At 63.7% G+C, this 20,113-nt stretch overlaps 4 protein-coding genes across 6 annotated transcripts; 3 read left to right on the top strand and 1 right to left on the bottom strand.

Moving 5' to 3' along the window:
* Positions 1 to 526: 526 nt before the first annotated feature.
* On the top strand, positions 527 to 1,191 carry SYCN (syncollin). Its single transcript, XM_077193102.1, has one exon. It carries the CDS (start codon positions 728 to 730, stop codon positions 1,127 to 1,129), a length of 402 nt encoding a protein of 133 aa, XP_077049217.1. The 5' UTR covers positions 527 to 727; the 3' UTR covers positions 1,130 to 1,191.
* A 2,728-nt stretch (positions 1,192 to 3,919) lies between these two features.
* Positions 3,920 to 14,286, bottom strand: PAK4 (p21 (RAC1) activated kinase 4). Of its 2 annotated transcripts, XM_054653959.2 has the most exons (10): positions 14,172 to 14,286; positions 13,829 to 13,889; positions 10,788 to 11,004; positions 8,464 to 8,904; positions 7,187 to 7,564; positions 6,411 to 6,544; positions 6,215 to 6,341; positions 5,426 to 5,551; positions 4,292 to 4,426; positions 3,920 to 4,217 (listed from the first exon to the last, which is right to left on the bottom strand). In XM_054653959.2, the coding sequence occupies exons 3-10, from the start codon at positions 10,986 to 10,988 to the stop codon at positions 4,062 to 4,064; spliced, it is 1,698 nt and encodes a 565-aa protein (XP_054509934.1). In that variant the 5' UTR covers positions 10,989 to 11,004; positions 13,829 to 13,889; positions 14,172 to 14,286; the 3' UTR covers positions 3,920 to 4,061. The 2 variants fall into 2 exon arrangements, with proteins under 2 accessions (XP_054509934.1, XP_077049089.1); XM_077192974.1 differs by lacking the exon at positions 8,464 to 8,904 and having other exon boundaries at positions 14,172 to 14,280.
* Positions 14,287 to 14,457: 171 nt separating this feature from the next.
* MRPS12 (mitochondrial ribosomal protein S12) lies at positions 14,458 to 15,461 on the top strand. The gene is made up of 2 exons (XM_054653951.2): positions 14,458 to 14,734; positions 14,920 to 15,461. The coding sequence occupies exons 1-2, from the start codon at positions 14,686 to 14,688 to the stop codon at positions 15,300 to 15,302; spliced, it is 432 nt and encodes a 143-aa protein (XP_054509926.1). The 5' UTR covers positions 14,458 to 14,685; the 3' UTR covers positions 15,303 to 15,461.
* Positions 15,462 to 15,737: 276 nt separating this feature from the next.
* Positions 15,738 to 20,075, top strand: SARS2 (seryl-tRNA synthetase 2, mitochondrial). 2 transcript variants are annotated; one of them, XM_054653950.2, is made up of 16 exons: positions 15,740 to 16,128; positions 16,264 to 16,359; positions 16,479 to 16,508; positions 16,593 to 16,733; positions 17,175 to 17,229; positions 17,426 to 17,489; positions 17,812 to 17,917; positions 18,017 to 18,064; positions 18,164 to 18,272; positions 18,571 to 18,616; positions 18,726 to 18,813; positions 18,884 to 18,996; positions 19,078 to 19,171; positions 19,463 to 19,555; positions 19,643 to 19,708; positions 19,783 to 20,075. In XM_054653950.2, the coding sequence occupies exons 1-16, from the start codon at positions 15,757 to 15,759 to the stop codon at positions 19,921 to 19,923; spliced, it is 1,662 nt and encodes a 553-aa protein (XP_054509925.2). In that variant the 5' UTR covers positions 15,740 to 15,756; the 3' UTR covers positions 19,924 to 20,075. The 2 variants fall into 2 exon arrangements, with proteins under 2 accessions (XP_054509924.2, XP_054509925.2); XM_054653949.2 differs by having other exon boundaries at positions 15,738 to 16,128; positions 19,463 to 19,708.
* The last annotated feature ends 38 nt before the right edge of the window (positions 20,076 to 20,113 follow it).

Below are 20,113 nucleotides of genomic sequence, written 5' to 3'. Positions count from 1 at the left end.
GGGAGCTCAGCGGGACCACGACGGCATCATGAATATGCAAATAAGAGGCGGGGCCCACAAGAAAAAAACCACACCGGCCAATTATGCCCTCATTTGCATACAGAACACCTTGGCCCCAGCCTGGCCTTGGGCAGGGGGGAGGAGCCAAGGCCGGGGGGGGGCCGGGGGTCACCTGTGACCCTTCCCACGGCAGGGGGAGGGGCTGCAGACCTTGAGACCCCCCCCACACACACACACACCTGTTTCCCCCCCTGGGGACCCCCCCGTCACCTGTGTCCCTTCCCCGCACACCTGTGTCCCTTCCCCACACACCTGTGTCCCTTCCCCACGCACCTGTGTCCCCCCCTGGGGACCCCCCGTCACCTGTGTCCCTTCCCCACACACCTGTGTCCCTTCCCCACACACCTGTGTCCCCCTCTGGGGACCCCCCTCACCTGTGTCCCTTCTCCACGCACCTGTGACCCTTCCCCACACACCTGTGTCCCCCTCTGGGGACCCCCCTCACCTGTGTCCCTTCCCCCCTCACCTGTGTCCCTTCCCCACACACCTGTGTCCCTTCCCACGGTGGGGCGGAGGGCTGCAGACCTTGAGACCCCCCCTCACACACCTGCGTCCCCTCCCAGGTGTGCCCCGCCCGCCGGCCTTGGGGCCGGGCTATAACCTGAGCCCCGCACGGCCCCGGGAGGTGACAGCGGGTGACACCAGGTGACATCGGGAGGTGGCGGCGATGCTGGCGCTGCTGGTGACGCTGGTGCTGGCCCTGCTGGGGGCGCGGGGGGCGGTCGCGCAGTGCCCCTCGCCGGCCGAGCTGCGCCCCTTGAACGGGACCCGGCTCTGCGCGCTGCTCTACGCCGACAACAGCCCCTACTACGAGCAGTGCTGCGCCGGGGACGTGCTCGAGGTGCTCCCGGGCGCCGACCTGCCCTACCTGCCCAGCGGCTGGGCCGGCCGCGCCTCCTCGCTCGTGGTGGGCACCAGGTGCGAGCTCACCGTGTGGTCCCGCCGCGCCAAGGAGGGGAAATCGCGGCGCTTCGGGGCGGGAGCGGTGCCGCGGCTGCAGGAGGTGAGGAGGGGGCTCTTCGGGGACTGGAACGACGCCATCCGAGCCCTCTACTGCACCTGCAAGTGAGCCCGGGGGGACCGGGGGCTCTTTGGGGACTGGAACGACGCCATCCGAGCCCTCTACTGCACCTGCAAGTGAGCACGGGGGGACACGGGGGGATATGGGGCGGTGGGAGGTGAAACGGGGGGGAAGCGCGGCTGCAGGACGTGAGGAGGGGGCTCTTTGGGGACTGGAACGACGCCATCCAAAACTGGAACATCACCGTCTGAGCCTTGTACTGCACCTGCAAGTGAGGGTGGGGGGACACGGGGGGATATGGGGTGGTGGGAGGTGAGGAGGGGGCTCTTCGGGGCCATCCATGCCTTGCACTGCGCCTGCAAGTGAGGGTGGGGGGACACGGGGGGCACACGGGTCAGCATGGGCCAGAATGGGCCATCGTGGGTCGGGATGGGCCAGCGTGGGTCAGGATGTGCCAGTGTGGGTCAGGATGGGCCAGTGTGGGTCAGAATGTGCCAGTGTGGGTCAGGATGGGCCAGTGTGGGTCAGGATGGGCCAGCGTGGGTCACCGCGACCTGGCACGGGTCAGAATGTGCCAGTGTGGGTCAGGATGTGCCAGCGTGGGTCACCATGAGCCAATGTGGGCCAGGATGTGCCAGTGTGGGTCAGGATGTGCCAGCGTGGGTCAGGATGTGCCAGCGTGGGCCAGGATGGGCCAGCGTGGGTCAGGATGGGCCAGCGTGGGTCAGGATGGGCCAATGTGGGCCAGGATGGGCCAGCGTGGGTCAGGATGTGCCAGCACGGGTCAGGATGTGCCAGCCTGGGTCACCGTGTGCCAACGCGAGTCAGCGCGGGTCAGCCTGAGTCAATGAGGGCCAAACCACCCCCAAGCTGGCCCAGATGAGCTGACATAAGCCAAGCCAAGCCAAGCCAAGGCGATCCAGCAGTGGCCAAGATTCACCATCAGGGGCCGAGCTGAGCCAGGCCAAGCCAAGCCAAGCCAAGCCAGGCCAAGCCAAGCCAAGCCAAGCCAAGCCAAGCCAAGCCAGGCCAAGCCAAGCCAAGCCAGGCCAAGCCAAGCCAAGCCAGGCCAAGATTCACCATCAGGAGCTGACCCAAGCCAAGCCAAGCCGAGTCAACATGAGCTGGCACTGGCCACAATTCACCATCAAGGACCAACCCGAGCCGAGCTGAGCCACTGTGGGACCCCGTGTGCCCCCCCTGCCCCCCTGCAGCCAATAAAGCCCTGAGGCAGCAGCAGCTCCTGCCTGGGGGTCCTTTATTGGGGAGGGGGCGTCCCCATGCCCCCTGCCCATGTCAGGAGCGTTGTTTATTGAGGAGGGGGCGTCCCCACGCCCCCCACCCATGTCAGGAGTGTTGTTTATTGGGGAGGGGGTGTCTCCACGCCCCCTGCCCACGTCAGGAGTGTTGTTTATTGGGGAGGGGGCGTCCCCACGCCCCCTGCCCACGTCAGGAGCGTTGTTTATTGGGGAGGGGGCGTCCCCACGCCCCCTGCCCACGTCAGGAGCGTTGTTTATTGGGGAGGGGGTGTCCCCACGCCCCCCACCCATGTCAGGAGTGTTGTTTATTGGGGAGGGGGTATCCCCACGCCCCCTGCCCACGTCAGGAGCGTTGTTTATTGAGGAGGGGGTGTCCCCACGCCCCCTGCCCACATCAGGATGTTGTTTATTGAGGAGGGGGTGTCCCCACGCCCCCTGCCCACATCAGGATGTTGTTTATTGAGGAGGGGGTGTCCCCATGCCCCCCGCCCACGTCAGGATGTTGTTTATTGGGGAGGGGGTGTCCCCATGCCCCCTGCCCATGTCAGGAGCGTTGTTTATTGGGGAGGGGGTGTCCCCACGCCCCCTGCCCACGTCAGGAGCGTTGTTTATTGAGGAGGGGGCGTCCCCACGCCCCCCGCCCACGTCAGGAGCGTTGTTTATTGGGGAGGGGGTGTCCCCACGCCCCCCACACGTACCCCCCACCCCCAAAAGAAGCACACACAGCACGCGGGGGGGTCCAAAAGGACATGTGTAATTTTGGGGGGGCCCCGTGTCCCCCCAGGGCCCCCCCCTCCCGCGCGGTACAAAACCCGACCATATAAATATCAATTTTTTGTTAAAAAACAAAAAAAAAACAAAACCGAGGGGGGCACGGGGGGGGGAAGGAACCAACCAAACAAAAAAAACCCCAAAATCAACAAAAACTGGGGGGGGGACACACCCCGAATCAGTAGTGTGGTGTGGGGGGGGAGAGGGGGAGGCTGTAGTTTTGGGGACCCCCCCTCACGGAGATGGGGGGGGGGGCCGTACCCCAAGTGCCCCCCGAATTGGGTAGAAAAGAAGAGGCTAAAAACAAAACAAAAAAAAAAAGGGGGAAATGCCCCAAAATGGGTCCCAAAGGCAGGGGGGGGGAGCGGGAGGAGCCCGTGCACCCCCAAATCTCAGGGATGGCGGCCTCCCCCTCCCCCCAAAATCTCTGCTGGGGGGTCCCCAGCTCAGTAGTACAGGTTGGGGGGGCCGGGGTCCCCCAGAACATCCCAGTCCCGCTCCAGTTTGGGGGGGCTGCTGAGGAGGAGGAGGAGGAGGGGGCCAGGAGTCGCCCCCTGGGGTAGGGGGGGTCTCCCCTGCGGTGGGAGGGGTCTCCCCACCAGTCTGGGGGTCTCTGTCCCAGTCTGGGGGTCTCTCCCCCTGAGCAGGAGGGGGTCTCCCCCAGTCCGAGGGTCTCTCCCCCAGGCTTGGAGTCTCTCCCCATTGCCGGGGGTCTCTCCCCGGTGCCGGGGGTCCCTCCCCCAGGACAGAGGGGTCTCTCCCCCAGCTTGGGGGTCTCTCCCCGTTGCCGAGGGTCTCTCCCCCCGGTTTGGGGGTCTCTCCCCATTGCCGGGGGTCTCTCCCCGGTGCCGGGGGTCCCTCCCCCAGGACAGAGGGGTCTCTCCCCCCGGTTTGGGGGTCTGGGGGTCTCTCCCCCAGTCCGAGGGTCCCTCCCCCGGCGCGGGGGTCTCTCAGCGCAGCCGGTGCTGCCGCATGAGGGGCACGATGCAGGCGGGGGGCCCGGCCACGCCCAGGAAGGGGTGCCGGAGCAGCTCCGGGGCGCTCGCTCGCTGCGCCGGGTCCCGCACCAGCATCCGCTCCAGGAACCCCTTCAGGGATGGGGACACCTGGGGGGGGGGAACGGGGGCGTGAGAGACTCCCAGGAATGGGGGGGACTCCCCCCAGCCCCACCCCGAGTTACCTTGTGGCCGTTCTTGAGCCGGGGGGGGAGGTTGTCCCGGATCAGCTTCATGGCTTTGAGGGGGGGCTCGTTGAAATAGGGGGGTTCCCCGTCCACCATCTCGATGACCATCACCCCCAGGGACCAGATGTCCACCTGGGGACGGGGGGTGTTCACCCCAAAAATGACCAAAAATGAGGAGGGGGTTAGGGGGGGCAGCCCCTCAAACCCACTCCGTGCCACTTGGAACCCCTCAAACATACACTGGGTATCCCCAGACCCACCCTGGGCAATCCTAAACCCACCCTAAACCCACCCTGCTCTCCCCAAACCCACCCTGGGCACCCTTAAACCCATTCCAAACCCACCCTGGGCAATCCTAAACCCACCCTAAACCCACCCTGCTCTCCCCAAACCCACCCTGGGCACTCCTAAACCCATCCTGGGTTTAAACCCACCCCTAAACCCATTCCAAACCCACCCTATTCCCCCTAAACCCACCCTGGGCACCCCCAAACCCATTCCAAACCCATTCCAAACCCACCCTGCTCTCCCTAAACTCACCCTGGGCACTCTTAAACCCATCCTGGGTTTAAACCCACCCCTAAACCCATTCCAAACCCACCCTATTCCCCCTAAACCCACCCTGGGCACCCCCAAACCCATTCCAAACCCATTCCAAACCCACCCTGCTCTCCCTAAACTCACCCTGGGCACTCTTAAACCCATCCTGGTTTAAACCCACCCCTAAACCCATTCCAAACCCACCCTGTTCTCCCCCTAAACCCACCCTGGGCACCCTTAAACCCATTCCAAACCCATTCCAAACCCACCCTGGGCACCCCCAAATCCACCCTGGGCACTCTTAAACCCATCCTGGGTTTAAACCCACCCCTAAACCCATTCCAAACCCACCCTGTTCTCCCCCTAAACCCACCCTGGGCACCCCTAAACCCATTCCAAACCCATTCCAAACCCACCCTGGGCACCCCCAAACCCATCCCAACCTCCCCACAAGACACCTCGAGGTGGCAGAGAAGGCAGGAGATGAACCTGGGGGCCCGCACACCCACCCCAAGCCCCCTGAAGCCCACCCTAAACACCCCCTAACGCAGCCCAGGACCCCCCAACGCCCCCCCGAGCCCCCTGACCCACCTCTGGGCCGTAGGGCAGGCGGGAGATGAGCTCGGGGGCCATCCAGTAGGGGGTCCCCACCAGGGACTTGCGCCGCGGCACGTCCTTGTTCACTTGGGCACAGAACCCAAAATCCGAGAGTTTCACCTGCCGGGGGGGCGGGGGCGTCAGGGCGGGACCCCACAGGGTCGGGGGGAGGTTTGGGGGCCAAATCCCAGAGTTTCACCTGCCAGAGGGGCTGGGACCCCACAGGGTCGGGGGGAGGTTTGGGGGGCCAAATCCCAGAGTTTCACCTGCCAGAGAGGCTGGGACCCCACAGGGTCGGGGGAGGTTTGGGGGGCCAAATCCCAGAGTTTCACCTGCCAGCAGGGCTGGGATCCCACAGGGTCAGGGGAGGTTTGGGGGGACAAATCCCAGAGTTTCACCTGCCAGAGGGGCTGGGACCCCAAAGGCTTGGGGGAGGTTCGGGGGGCCAAATCCCAGAGTTTCACCTGCCAGCGGGGCTGGGATCACAAAGGCTTGGGGGAGGTTTGGGGGGCCATATCCGAGAGTTTCACCTGCCAGAGGGGCTGGGACCCCACAGGGTCGGGGGGAGGTTTGGGGGGCCAAATCCCAGAGTTTCACCTGCCAGAGGGGCTGGGACCCCACAGGGTCAGGGGAGGTTTGGGAGACCAAATCCCAGAGTTTCACCTGCCAGAGGGGCTGGGACCCCACAGGCTCGGGGGAGGTTTGGGGGGCCTTTCTGGGGATCCCCCCTGGCCCCTTTTTGGAGGTTTTCTCCCCAGTTTTCCCCTTAACCAGGCCACCTACCCGTCCGTCGTGCGTGAGGAGGATCGAGTCGCTCTTGATGTCGCGGTGGATGACGCCCTGGGCGTGGAGCACGGCGAGCGCGCGCAGCACCGAGCGGCACACGGCGGCGATCTGCTCCTCTGACATCCTGGGGAGGGCAGATTGTCACCGGGCTGCCACCTCTGTCACCCCCCCCGGGCCCCCCAGGTGTGCTCACCTGGTGTGGGTGACGATGTCGGTCAGGGCGCCGCCCTCCAGGAACTCCATCACCACCCAGAGCTCGTCGCCCACCAGGTAACTGTTGTACATCTGCACCACGTTCTCGTGCTGGTGGTCCCTCATGATCACCACCTGGGGACAGGGGGACGTGGGCATGGGGGCCTGGCACTGTCCCTGAGAGCCTTGGGGACCCCCTGAGAGCCTTGGGGACCCCCTGACAGCCTTGGGGACACAGGCATGGGGGGGGGAACATGGCCATGGGGGCCTGGCACTGTCCCTGAGAGCCTGGCACTGTCCCCTGACAGCCTTGGGGACCCCCTGAGAGCCTTGGAGACCCCCTGAGAGCCTTGGGGACACAGCCATGGCAGCCTGGCACTGTCCCCGGGGGTCCTCAGGCCATCAGGAGCTCCCTGCTGGGTCACCAAGAGCTCTTGGAGGGGTCCCCGGGGCCTCCTGAGGGTCCCCAAGGCTCTCAAAGGGTCCTCAAGGCTCTCAAAGGATCCCCAAGGCTCTCAGGGCACCCCAAGGCTCTCAAAGGGTCCCCAAGGCTCTCAGGGCACCCCAAAGCTCTCAAAGGATCCCCAAGGCTCTCAAAGGGTCCCCAAGGCTCTCAAAGGGTCCCCAAGGCTCTCAGGGCTCCCCAAGGCTCTCAGGGCTCCCCAAGGCTCTCAGGGGCTCCCCAAGGCTCTCAAAGGGTCCCCAAGGCTCTCAAAGGGTCCCCAAGGCTCTCAGGGGCTCCCCAAGGCTCTCAGGGCTCCCCGGGGCTGCGCTCACCTCGTTGAAGAGCAGCTCCCTCCTCTGCTGCTTGCGCAGGTCCATCTTCTTGACGGCCACGAGCTGCCCGGAGCCGCGCACGGTGGCGATGCACACCACGCCCGTGGAGCCCTCGCCGATCTTGATGAAGTTGTCCAGGTAGGAGCGGGGGTCCCCGGGGTCCACCACCATCTGCAGCGCCGCCCGGAACTGCTCGTGGGACACGCGCTGGGGCACGGCGGGGCCGGGCCCGCGCGGGGCCGGGGGCTCCGGGGGCGCCGGGGGAGGAGGAGGAGGAGGAGGCGGCTCCGGGGCTTTGGGGGCTTGGGGGGCTCCTCCCGAGGTGGGGAGCGGCCCGTTGGGGGGCACCTCCTGAGGGCGTCCTGCGGGGTGATCGGCCTGTGGGGACACGGAGAGAAGCGTCAGAGCCGGGGACTGCTGAGCGAGGAGGAGGAGGAGGAGGAGGAGGAGGAGGAGACTCGGGAAGGGCTGAGGGAGGAGGAGGAGGAGGAAGAGACTCGGGAAGGGCTGAGCGAGGAGGAGGAGGAGGAGGAGACTCGGGAAGGGCTGAGGGAGGAGGAGGAGGAGGACGAGACTCGGGAAGGGCTGAGGGAGGAGGAGGAGGAGGAAGAGACTCAGGGGTCAGAGCCCAGGATTGCCATGGGAATGAAGGGCTGAGGGAGGAGGAGGAAGAGGAGCAGAGAACCCGCTCTGGAAGAGGAAGCAGAACAGCAACAAGAAGACGAAGAAGAGGAGCAGAGAACTCACTCTGAAAAAGGAGCAGAGAACCCGCTCTGGAAAAGGAAGGAGAGCAGCAAGAAGAAGAGGAGGAAGAGGAGCAGAGAACCCACTCCGGAAGAGGAAAAGGAGCAGAGAACCCGCTCTGGAAGAGGAAGCAGAGCAGCAGCAAGAAGAAGAAGAAGCAGCAGCAGAAGAAGAAACTGCTCCAGAGTGAAGGACGTGGCTGGGGAAGGAAGCTGCTGCTGATCCCAGTGGAAGCTGTGAGGAAGAGGATCAGAGAACCTGCACTGGAAGAGGAAGCAGAGCAGCAAGAAGAAGAAGAGGAAGCAGAGCAGCAGGAAGAAGAGGAGGAAGAGGAGCAGAGAACCTGCACTGGAAAAGGAAGCAGAGCAGCAGGAAGAAGAGGAGGAAGAGGAGCAGAGAACCCGCTCTGGAAGAGGAAGCAGAGCAGCAGGAAGAAGAGGAGGAAGAGGAGCAGAGAGCCCGCTCTGGAAGAGGAAGCCGAGCAGCAAGAAGAAGAAGAGGAGCATGAGGCAGCCCGGGGCTCCCTCCTTTACCTGGGCGCTGCCCCCCGGGCCGGGGTCGGTGTCAGCTCGGGGGTAGGTGTGGAAGGGGCGTCCTGGCGCCGTCTTCAGCCCCTCGCGGGGGGCGCCGGGGCCGTCGGGGGGCCGCAGGTCGGGCCCCGAGAGCGGGCGCTGCTCGCGGGCCGGGGGCCGCGGGGGCCCCTCCCCGGCCGAGCTGGACTTGGGGCGGCCCCCGGGGGCGGGGTGGGGGCGGGCCGGGGCGTCCGGCCGGGGCTGGGCGGGGCCCGGGCGGGGCTGGGGGGGCGGGCCCGGGGCCAGGCCGTTCTCCGGGGAGGGGCAGGGGGGGCTGTCCCGGCGCAGGGAGTTGGAGCGGGACACGGACACGGCCGCCAGCTCGTCCAGGAGCCACGCCAGGGTCCGGTCACGGCCGCCGGGGGTCCCATCCTGGGGCCCTTTGGAGCCGCGCACAATGGGCTGCGGGAAGGGGGGGACACACGGGGGGAAAACGGGAAAAAAGGAAAAAAAAACACAACAGAAAAGTGACGTGGAATGGCTGCAGGATGGGCACGGCGGAGGGGGTTTGGCTGGGAGAGGCCCAGAGGCACAAACTGGGGGCTAACCTCGATGGGAGGGTCCCAAAATATCGGGGAGGGTTTGATGGGGTGGGAATGGGGGGAACATCAGGGCTGAGGGGGGAATGGGGGATGTGGGAATGAATGGGGGATGTGGGAATATGGGAATGAATGGGGGGGGATGTGGGAATGAATGGGGGGCATGTGGGAAGGAATGGGGGGGATGTGGGAATGAATGGGGGGATGTGGGAATGAATGGGGGGCGATGTGGGAATGAATGGGGGGGCATGTGGGAATGAATGGGGGGGGATGTGGGAATGAATGGGGGGGCATGTGGGAATGAATGGGGGGATGTGGGAATGAATGGGGGGGATGTGGGAATGAATGGGGGGATGTGGGAATGAATGGGGGCGATGTGGGAATGAATGGGGGGGATGTGGGAATGAATGGGGGCGATGTGGGAATGAATGGGGGGGGATGTGGGAATGAATGGGGGCGATGTGGGAATGAATGGGGTGGGATGTGGGAATGAATGGGGGGGATGTGGGAATGAATGGGGGGGATGTGGGAATGAATGGGGGGGGATGTGGGAATGAATGGGGGGGATGTGGGAATGAATGGGGGGGGATGTGGGAATGAATGGGGGGGATGTGGGAATGAATGGGGGGGCGATGTGGGAATGAATGGGGGACACCCACAACGGGGAAGGGATCAGGTGGGAGTGACCCCGTGGGGTGGGGCTGGTTCAGGGAGTGGGGCAGGGCCTCACTGGGGGATCCCTGTCCTGGGGGACCCCATCATCACCTCCCTGCCCCAAGACCCCCAAATTCCTCCCCATTTGACCCCAAAGAGCATCCAGGACACCCTTATAATACTCCAAGACCCCAAAATCTCCCAAACCCACCCCAGGGACTGAATGAGGCCCCACCTCCCCCCATGATCCCCAAATCCCCTGGTCCATAACTCCCCCATTTGTCTTTTTGGGGAGGTAGGAAAGGCATGAGGACCCAGCTCCCACCTCCCTGACCCCCAAATCCCTCCCAGTTTGGCTTTTTGGGTGGCTGGCACCCCCTGACCTGCTCCACAACCCCCCAGTATCAAACAACCCCAAAATCCCCTCATTCCAAGATGCCCAAACTGCCCCAAATTCAACCCCAAAGAGCACCCAGAGCCCTGTTACCTCCTCCAGAACCCCCAAACTGCCCCCAATTCAACCCCAAAGAGCACCCAGACCCCCAAACTGCCCCAAATTCAACCCCAAAGAGTACCCAGACCCCCAAACTGCCCCAAATTCAACCTCAAACGTTACCCAGCACCCCGTTACCTCCTCCAGGACCCCCAAACTGCCCCAAATTCAACCCCAAAGAGCACCTAGACCCCTGTTACCTCCTCCAGGACCCCCAAACTGCCCCAAATTCAACCCCAAAGAGCACCCAAGACCCCCGTTACCTCCTCCAGGACCCCCAAACTGCCCCCAATTCAACCCCAAACATTGCCCAGCACCCCGTTACCTCCTCCAGGACCCCCAAACTGCCCCAAATTCAACCCCAAACATTGCCCAGCACCCTGTTACCTCCTCCAGGACCCCCAAACTGCCCCCAATTCAACCCCAAAGAGCACCCAGACCCCTGTTACCTCCTCCAGGACCCCCAAACTGCCCCAAATTCAACCCCAAACATTGCCCAGCACCCCGTTACCTCCTCCAGGACCCCAAACCCCGAGTGCTGACCCCGAATTTGGGCCCTGCCCAGCCCAGGCCGCCCCGGGTTCGCGCGGTTTCCGCACCTTGTGGGCCCCGCGGATGGCGGTGATGCAGGCGGGGTCCACGAGGGGCTTGGGGCGCCGGGCGGACTCCTCGAGCAGCCCCTGCCACTGGCGGGGCAGCCCCGTGAAGCGCTGCTCCGAGGGGTCGTAGCCCGTGTGCACCCGGTGCTCGAAGTTGGACGGCGCCGAGATCTCCACGCGCTTCTTCTTCTTGGAGAACATGGCCCGGGCTGTGCTCCTGCGAACGGGGCAAAAAACCCGGATTTGGGGGGTGGGAAATGAGGGCTGGCAGCAGGAACGGGGTCAGACCCTGAAATCCAGCCCTGGGGACGGGATCAGCCCTGAAAATCCCGCTGCTGGAATGGCTTTCATCCATCCACCAGCCACTTCTATCCAAAACCCTCCGCCTTCATCCAATTACTTCCCGTTTCTCCCCCAAATCCAGGCTTGAAAACACCAGAAACTCCCACTTGGAAATGGGATTAATCTATTAACACACCAACCCAACCTGAACCAACAAACAGATCTAAAGCACCTCAAAAAGCCACAAAAAATCTGTTTTTCCTGGGATCCAGTGCCAGGATCAGCGTTCTGGGGCACCATCCAAGGGTTTGATTTCATTCCCTGTCTTCCCATGGTTTTTCCTGCACTTTCCAGGCCAAGAACGAGCTCAGCTGGGAGGGTTTTGGGCCTGTGATCCCAGTGGGGGCACGAATCCCACAGGGAATGGCCCCAAAATCCCACGGATCCTGGGCGGGTCCGTTTTTCCCACTTTCACTGCTTTTCCTGGTGGCAATTTCCCCATTTCCTCCCATTTTTTCCTATCTCCTTGGCTCAATCCCATTTTCCAGGCTCCAGAATCCTGCTGCTTCCAAGGTTTTCTCACTGCTTTCCCCCAATCTTTGAGGATTTCTCCTTAAAACAATGATCCATCGTGAAGTTTTTCTTCTCCTCCTCCACTTCGACCCCAGCCAAAAGCTGTCAGAATTCCGTGTTTTCTCCATTTTCCCCGGGCTGATCCCTCCTTCCACCTTCCTGGGAATCCTCTGGGGATTGCCAAAATCCCATTTTCTGGTGGAAAACCCTCCTGGTTTGGGGAAATTGCAGCTGCGTTTGGGGTGGGAGGATTAAAATCTGCTGCATTTGGGCTTTTCTGCATGGGAAATATCCGAGGATGACCCAGCTCAGCTGGGATGAGGTGCAGCATCCGTAACCTCTGGACACCAAACCCACGGGATTTCACCCCAAAACCTCTCTCTTTTCCAGATGGTTGTGGGAATCTGGTGGTACTTGGCAGGGGCAGAGAGGTCCTGAGGAATTCCAGAGGGTGGGATGGGGGCCAGGAGGGGGTGAAGTTGTTCCTCAGCCCTTCCCAGGCCGCATTCCTGGGATCCCAGCGGGGTTTAATTAGTCACCAATTAACGAGGAACTCAATCTCTGCACCGGGCACGATAATCTCCTGTTTTCCCTAAAATTCCCAACAAAATCCCACAAATTCCCCCCAAAATCAGTGGCACTCAGGCTGTGTCCTGGTGGGAATTGTGCTCCCCAAAAAAGGGGCCACAATTCCCAGGAAAACCAGGCTGGGAAGGGGCTGGAATCCTGGGAAGGGGCTGGAATCCTGGGATTCCCAACCGAGGGGTCAGAATTCCTGGGAAAGCCAGGCCAGGAATTCTGGGATTCCCCACCAAGGGGCTGGAATCCCCACCGAGGGGTCAGAATTCCAGGAAAAGCCAGGCTGGGGCCGGAGCGGGTTGGACTGGCCGAGCTGGATCTGCAGCAGGAGGAGGAGGAGAAGGAGGAGAAGGAGGAGGAGGAGGAGAAGTGCCGGCCTTTGCTCCGGAGGAATCCCGGAATTCCAGGAATCCGGAGCCTCCGAAGCTCAGGGGAACAGGAAAAAAAAAAAAAAGATCCGGGAAGGGAACCAGGAGATCCCAGGAAAAGGGGAACGAAGTGCTCAGAGCTTCCGGGAAAACTGGGACGGGAAAACCGGGAAGGGAAACCCGGGAAGGGAGAGAGCAGGGAAACGAGGGAGGAGAACCAGGAAAGGGGAAAAGCGTGGAAGGAAGAGGAGAAAGAGGAATTCTGTCGGAATTCTGCCCTTTTCCTGCAGCAGGAAGTTTCCCAGGAGCTGGAAGTCCAGGGAGAGGGAGGGAGGAAGGGAGGGAGGTCGGGAATCTCCGGCTCGGGGCAAGGGAAGGGCCAATTAACGAGGGTCCAATTAATCAGTAACGATCCCATCCATCCGTGACGACCCAGGTGCCCAAAAATCCAGGAAAACGCAAATCCCTCCCCAAAATCCAGGAAAACGCAAATCCCTCCCCAAAATCCAGGAAAACGCAAATCCCTCCCGGGGCCGGCTCGGGAGCACCTCCAGAAAACCCAAATATTCCTGCCAGAGCTTTTATCCCATGGGAAAGGAACAAATTAAAGGATTAATCAAAGCCAGGGGCAGGAATATCCTTGGAATTTCTTCCTGGAAACTCCTGCTCGTCCCACAGCTGTTAACGAGGTGTTGGTGACCAAATTCCCAGCTTTTACTCCCAAAACCCAACAGGGAATGGGAGCGGGGGGAAGTTTTTGGCCATTTCCAAAGGATTCCTGGATCTTTTCCACATCTGGTTATTTCCCATAAACCCAAATTCCACTTATTTCCAAAACAACCCCAGGTCAACCCCTCTCTCCCACCATTACTTATTTGAAAATTCACTAAATTCCAGAGAAAACACAAATAAATTCCAAATCCAGAGGCTTTTCTGATTTTTTTCTCTTTTTCCTCCTTTTCCATTGAGGAATGGCGACAGGAGCACCACAGAAAACCAGTGGGGATGGCAATTTCCCTTCCTGATGTGCCAAAATTTGGGGGAAATGCTGTTTTTAAGGAGTCAGGACATTCCTGAGGAATCCCAGCGCCCCTGCACCTTGGGGTTCCTGACCCAAATCCACGGGAAAAAACCCATCCCAGGGCTCTGGATGGGATTGTGGGGAGGAGACCCCCAAATCCCCGCGGGATCAGAAATTCCAGGAATTAACTCGGAATTAACTCGGAATTCGCTTCCTACCTTCCGCCAAGGGAAAACTTTCCTGCCTCAGCTGCGCGTTCCGGCTCCTCCGCTCAAAGTGCTGCAGAGGGAGAAGGGAATTCCCTCAGGAGAAGCCCCGAGCCCCCATTTTGGGGAGTTTTTGGGGTTTTTTTAGGGCAGGGAACGGTGGGGTCCATATCCCCAATCCCAGAGCTTCCCCAGGCTGCTGCTGCCGCCCCTCCGGCGATTTGGGGAGCCTCAAACCGGCCCCATGACCGCCCCCTCCATCACCGAACAACCCCTTAGCTTTGCTGGGGTCTCCAAATCCTCCCGAAATTCCCAAATCCGCCCCAAATCCCCCCCGGGCCCCCTCAGGCCTCACTCGGCCGCCGCCGCCGCCATGTTGGGATCCAACCACATCCGGGTCCTCCCACGCCAGCGTCGCCGCGGCGACAGACCACGCCTCCAGGGGCGGGGACACAGGCAGGAGAGGCGGGGCGAGCTATATATGGGCAAAGGGAGGGCGATGGGGAGCCAAATATGGGCAGGAGGCGTGGCCCAGGGCGGAGCGGAGCCGAATAAGGGCGGGGATATAATGTTGGGGCGGGGTTTATAGAGGGAGGGGCGTGGCCTAACGCGGAAGTTGCTGCTGGAGGGGCGGATCTCCAGCAATCAATTGCAGTCTGACCAGTCACCGCGCGAATCACGGAGATTGGCATTTCCGCTATCCAATCGCAGCGCGGTGCGCCCGGAGCTGGGTAAGATGGCGGCGCGGTGAGGGGAACGTGCAGGCTCCAGTGCTGCCGCTCCCCGATGTTTTTTAGGACATTCCTGAGGAATTCTGCTGCCCTCCCCGGGCCGTTCTGATCGCGCCTACTCCTCTCAGAGCCTCGGAGATGTCGCTGCGTGCCGTGCTCAGGGCCGCCGCCTCGCTGCCGCGCTGCAGTGCGTAAAATTCCCCTTCCTCCCCAAGACGCCCCAAACCCCAAACTGGAGACACTGGGAAGTGTCTTGGGGGTACTGGGAAGGGTCCTGGGTGTACCGGAGGCACTGGGCAGGTGCCTTTGGGGACCTAAAGCCTCTCCCAACCCCCCAGAACCCCCTGACCTTTCTCCATGTCCCCTCCACAGCCCCGTCCCTGCTCATGCCGCCGCCTCCTCCCTGTGCCCCGTGCTGCCCCATGGCCACCCTGAACCAGATGCACCGGCAGGGCCGCCCCGCGCCGCCTCCCCGCCAGCCGGGCGCCACGCTGGGCCGGCCGCAGCTCAAGGCCGTGGTGCTCAAGAACCTGATCCGCAAGCCCAAGAAGCCCAACTCGGCCAACCGGCGCTGCGTGCGCGTGCGGCTGAGCTCGGGCCGCGAGGCTGTGGCCTTCGTGCCCGGCGAGGGCCACAACCTGCAGGAGCACCATGTGGTGCTGGTGCAGGGCGGGCGCACGCAGGACCTGCCCGGCGTCAAGCTGACCGTGGTGCGCGGCAAGCACGACTGCGCGCACGTACAGCCCAAGAAATGAGGGGGAGACCCCTGACTGTGCCCACGTGCAGGCCAGGAAATGAGGGGGGGGATCCCCATGATGCTGGGGGGGGCTGGGAGGGGTGACCCCGGGCCGGGGATGGACCTGGCCTGGGTGGGTAAAATTCAGAAAATTCAGATTAAAGCGTGCTGGTGGTGATGTGGAGTGAAGTGTGTGGGGAGGGGTGGGAGGGGTACTGGGGAGGGTGGTGGAGACACTGGGGGTACTGGGGACACTGGGGGGGGTCACTGGGATGACCCTGGGGTGTCACTGGGGTCACGGGGGGGGGTCACTGGGGTCACCAAACCGAGGCCGGGGGCGTGGCCGGGACGAGAAGGGGGCGAGGCCAAATCCGCCCGGGTGGGGGTGTGCGCCGCTGGTCCTGCCCCTGGCTCCTCCCCCAGACCCGCCCCCGGCTCCTCCCCCACATGACCCCCACACGCCGGTGGCCAAGATGGCGGCGCGCTGGGCGCTGCTGCAGGCGGCGGGGAGGGCGGCGGGAGGGCTCCGCGGGGCCGCGGGGGCAGCTCCCGGCGCCTCTCCCGGTGCCGGGGCCTCTCCCGGTACCGCTCCCGGTCCGGGCCCCGTTCCCGGGGCCTCTCCCGGTGCCGGGGCCTCTCCCGGTACCGCTCCCGGCCCGGGCCCCGCTCCCGGGGCCTCTCCCGGTGCCGGGGCCTCTCCCGGGTCCGCGGCCGGGAGGAGCCGGCTGTATGAGCACGTACGCGAGGGGCTGAGCGCGCGGCCGCAGCTGGACGTGACTGCGCTCAGCGAGCGGGACGTGGAGCGGCGCCGCGGGCCGCTAGGGGGCGCCGCACTCCGCGAGATCGTGAGTGGCGGGAACCGCGGGGGCGGGGCTTGGCCCGGACTGGGCGGGGCCTGTGCGCGCACACCCCCTCCCCTTCCCGGTTTGTGTGTGGCCAGCGCGCCCACCTGAGCCACGCCCCCCCGGCCACACCCTCAGGTGCGGACGTGGTCGCGGCTGGGGAAGGTGCGCGATGGCATCGCCCGGCTGGAGGCGGAGAAAGGGCGCGTGGCCCAGGGGGTCCGCGAGATCATGGTGAGACCCCCCCCGGGACCCCCCAGGTCCCCCTTGGACCCCTCAAGTCCCCCCAGGACCCCCCTCCCTTTCTGAACCACTCCTCGCCCCCCAAGGACCCCCGACTCCTTTCCCCCTAGGCCTCCCGGGACAAGGCAGCGGCCAACACGGTAGGAATGGAATGGAATGGAACTTTGGGGGGTGCCCCGGGGGTCTCGTGGACCCCCAGGCCCTGACAGTGCCCCCCCTGTCAGCACCCGGAGCTGGCGTCGCTGCGGGAGCGGGGCCGGAGCCTCCGGGAGCAGCTCCGGGTGCTTGAGGCCGAGGAATCTGAGCTGGAGCAGAGATTCTACCTGGGGGCCCTGCAGCTGCCCAACAGGACCCACCCCGCTGTGGTGAGACCCCCCAAAATCAGCCAAAATCACCCAAGAGCCCAATAGGCCCCACCCCGCTGTGGTGAGACCCCAAAAATCCCCCCAAAATCACCCAGAACACGACAGGACCCACCCCGCTGTGGTGAGACCCCCAAAATCACCCAGAACCCACCCAGCCCAACAGAGACCCCCAAAAACCTCCCCAAAATCACCCAGAACCCAACAGGACCCACCCCACTGTGGTGAGGCCCCTAAAACCTCCCCAAAATCTCCCAAAACCCACCCAACCCAACAGAACCCACCCCACTGGGGTGATACCCCTCAAAAATCTCTTGAAATCCCCCTGCCCCCCTCTGTGGTGATTTGGGGGTCTCCAAACCTCCCCAAACACTCCCCTGCCCCCTCCTGTGGTGCTTTGGGGGTCTCCTGGCACCCCCAAACCCCCCCTTTGTGCTCCCCCAGCCCGTTGGGGACCAGAGCCAGGCCCAGGTGCTCGAGGTGGTTGGGAAGAAACCAGGTGAGGGCTGGGGGGGTCCTGGGAGGCGTTGGAAGGGTCTGGGGGGTGTTTTGGGGGGATCTGGGGGGTGTTTGGAAGGTCTGGGGGGCGTTGGGAGGGTTTGGGGGGCATTGGGAGGGTCTGGGGGGGGTTTGGGGGAGTCTGGGGTCACCGAGGTGACAAAAGGTGACAAAAGGTTCCCCCTCCTCTCCCCCAGTGTTCGATTTCAAGCCAAAGGGGCACCTGGAGCTGGGGGAGGGGCTGGACATCATCCGGCAGAGGTGAGCACACCTGGAGGGGGGGGACACACACCTGTCCCCCCTCCGCAGGCGCCTGTCCCACGTGTCAGGCCTTCGCTCCTATTACCTGTGCAGGGCTGGGGTTGTCCCCAGGTGTCCCACACCTGTCCCCCCTCCGCAGGCGCCTGTCCCACGTGTCAGGCCATGGCTCCTATTACCTGTGTGGGGCTGGGGTCGTCCCCAGGTGTCCCACACCTGTTCTCCCCCCCCAGGCGCCTGTCCCACGTGTCAGGCCTTCGCTCCTATTACCTGTGCAGGGCTGGGGTCATCCCCAGGTGTCCCACACCTGTTCTCCCCTCCCCAGGCGCCTGTCCCACGTCTCAGGCCACCGCTCCTATTACCTGTGTGGGGCCGGGGCCCTGCTCCAGCACGCCCTCGTCACCTTCACCCTGCAGAAACTGCTCAGCAAGGTGGGGGGGCCTGGGGGGAGCCAGGGAGGGTCTGGGGGGGTCCCATGAGGGTCTGGGGTCCCCAGGGATGCTCGGAGTCTCCCATCTCCCTTTCCCCAGGGTTTCCTGCCCATGACGGTGCCGGACCTGCTGCGAGGAGCCGTTTTTGTGAGTGCCCCCCGAGCCCCCCCCCGGCACCCCGGGTGACCCCCCCTGAGCCCCCCCTGGCACCCCAGTGCCCCCCGGTGACCCCCCCGTGCCCCCCAGGAGGGCTGCGGGGTCCAGCCCAGCGCCGCCCCCTCCCAGGTTTACAGCATCGACCCCGCGAGGTTCGAGGACCTGTGCCTGGCCGGGAGCTCGGAGGTGGGGATTGCAGGTGGGAAATGGGGAAAAAGGGGGGAAATCGGGAAAACACGGGGGCAGGGGGAGAATGGGGGAGAGCCGGGAGAAAATGGGGAAAATTGGGGGAAAATACAGGTGAAAATGGGGAAAACTGGGGGAGAATGCGAGGAAAATATGGGAAAATGTGGGTGAAAATAGGGAAAACTGGGGGAGAATGCAAGGAAATTCGTAAAAAATAGGAGGGAAAAGTGGAGGCGGGGGCAGATGGATTTGGGGGGCTCACCCAGGGGGCAGATGGATTTGGGGTGACCCCCCTGTGTCCCCCCACCCAGGGTATTTCATGGACCACGCTGTGCAGCTGCAGGACCTGCCTGTCAGGTACCGGGGGGCTGTGTCCTGCCCAGGGACCCCCTCCCCTTGTGGGGATCCCCCCTCCCCAATTCCCTGGGGGGATTTTTGGGGCCCCCTGAGCCATGTCCCCCCCCAGGGTTGTGTGCTCCAGCACCTGCTACCGCGCCGAGACCGACACGGGCCGCGAGCCCTGGGGGCTCTACCGCGTGCACCAGTTCACCAAGGTACTGGGAGCACTGGGAGGGAGCCCTGGGGTGGGGAGAGCGGGGGGTCACCCCCTGTGCCCCCCCAAAGGTGGAGATGTTCGGGGTGACGGCGGCCGAGCGCGGCTCCGAGAGCGAGGAGCTGCTGGACGAGTTCCTGGGGCTCCAGAAGGAGATTTTCTCAGAGCTGGGGCTCCATTACCGGTGAGGGGGATTTGGGGGGGGTCCCCCCAGTCTGTGGGACCCCCGAAATCGCTCCTGACTGTCCCCCCCCGGAACCTGCAGCGTCCTGGACATGCCCACAGAGGAGTTGGGGCTCCCCGCCTACCGCAAGTTTGACATCGAGGCCTGGATGCCCGGACGGGGCAAATTTGGGGAGGTGAGGGAAGGAGGGGTCTGGGACCCCAATAATAATTCAGGGAGAGCCCAAATAACTTGGGGAGAACCCCAATAATTTGGGGAGAATCCAAACAATTCTGGGAAAACCCCAAAAATCCTGAGGTGCTCAGGGTGATGCCCCCCCCTCACCCCCTCCCTCCCTATTTATGGGCCCCCCTTTATTCCAACCCTTGCTGCCGGGTCAGGACCCCCATTTTGGGGGAGTGGAGGAGGAGGGGGGGTGCCCCAAACCTGCTGACCCCCCCCATCCCCTTCACCCCCCCCCCCCCAGATTTCCAGCGCTTCCAACTGCACGGATTACCAGAGCCGGCGGCTGAACATCATGTACAGCGGGGAGGGGGGCCGGCTGCGCCACGCCCACACGGTGGGTGACCCCCAAAAGCCTGGGAGAACCCCAGAAACCCCCGGGGAGGGGCCTCTGGGCCCCCCTGACGCCGTGTCCCCCCCTCAGGTGAATGGCACCGCCTGCGCCGTGCCCCGGACGCTGATCGCGCTCCTCGAGTGCAACCAGCTCCCGGTGAGTGATTGGGGGGGTCCCGCGGGGGTCTGGGGGCTCCAGGGGGGCTCACCCTGCCCCGTGTGCCCCCCCAGGACGGCCGTGTCCGGGTGCCCCCCGTGCTGCAGCCACTGGTGGGGCGGGAGGTGCTGGCCCGGCCCCCCGCCCCCCTCCTGAGCTACATCGGCCCCAACCAGCCCGGGGGGGGCCCCCCCAAAATGGGGAAGGGGCCCTGAGGGGAGGGGGCAGGGCACGGATGGAGCTGGGACATCGTGGGACACAGGAGGACACGGGAGGACACGGGAGGACCCAGAGGACACGGGGGACACAGAACGTGTGACAGCCCCACCCACGGTGACAAACCCCGGGAATAAAACCTGGAAATGCCCCCCCCTGTCACAGGTGTGTGCTCTGCTGCAGGGGTGC

Source organism: Agelaius phoeniceus, chromosome 36 (genome assembly GCF_051311805.1).
Source record: "Agelaius phoeniceus isolate bAgePho1 chromosome 36, bAgePho1.hap1, whole genome shotgun sequence".
NCBI lineage: Eukaryota > Metazoa > Chordata > Aves > Passeriformes > Icteridae > Agelaius > Agelaius phoeniceus.
Note: the sequence above shows the minus strand (reverse complement) of the source record. Positions and strands in the feature narration are given on the sequence as shown.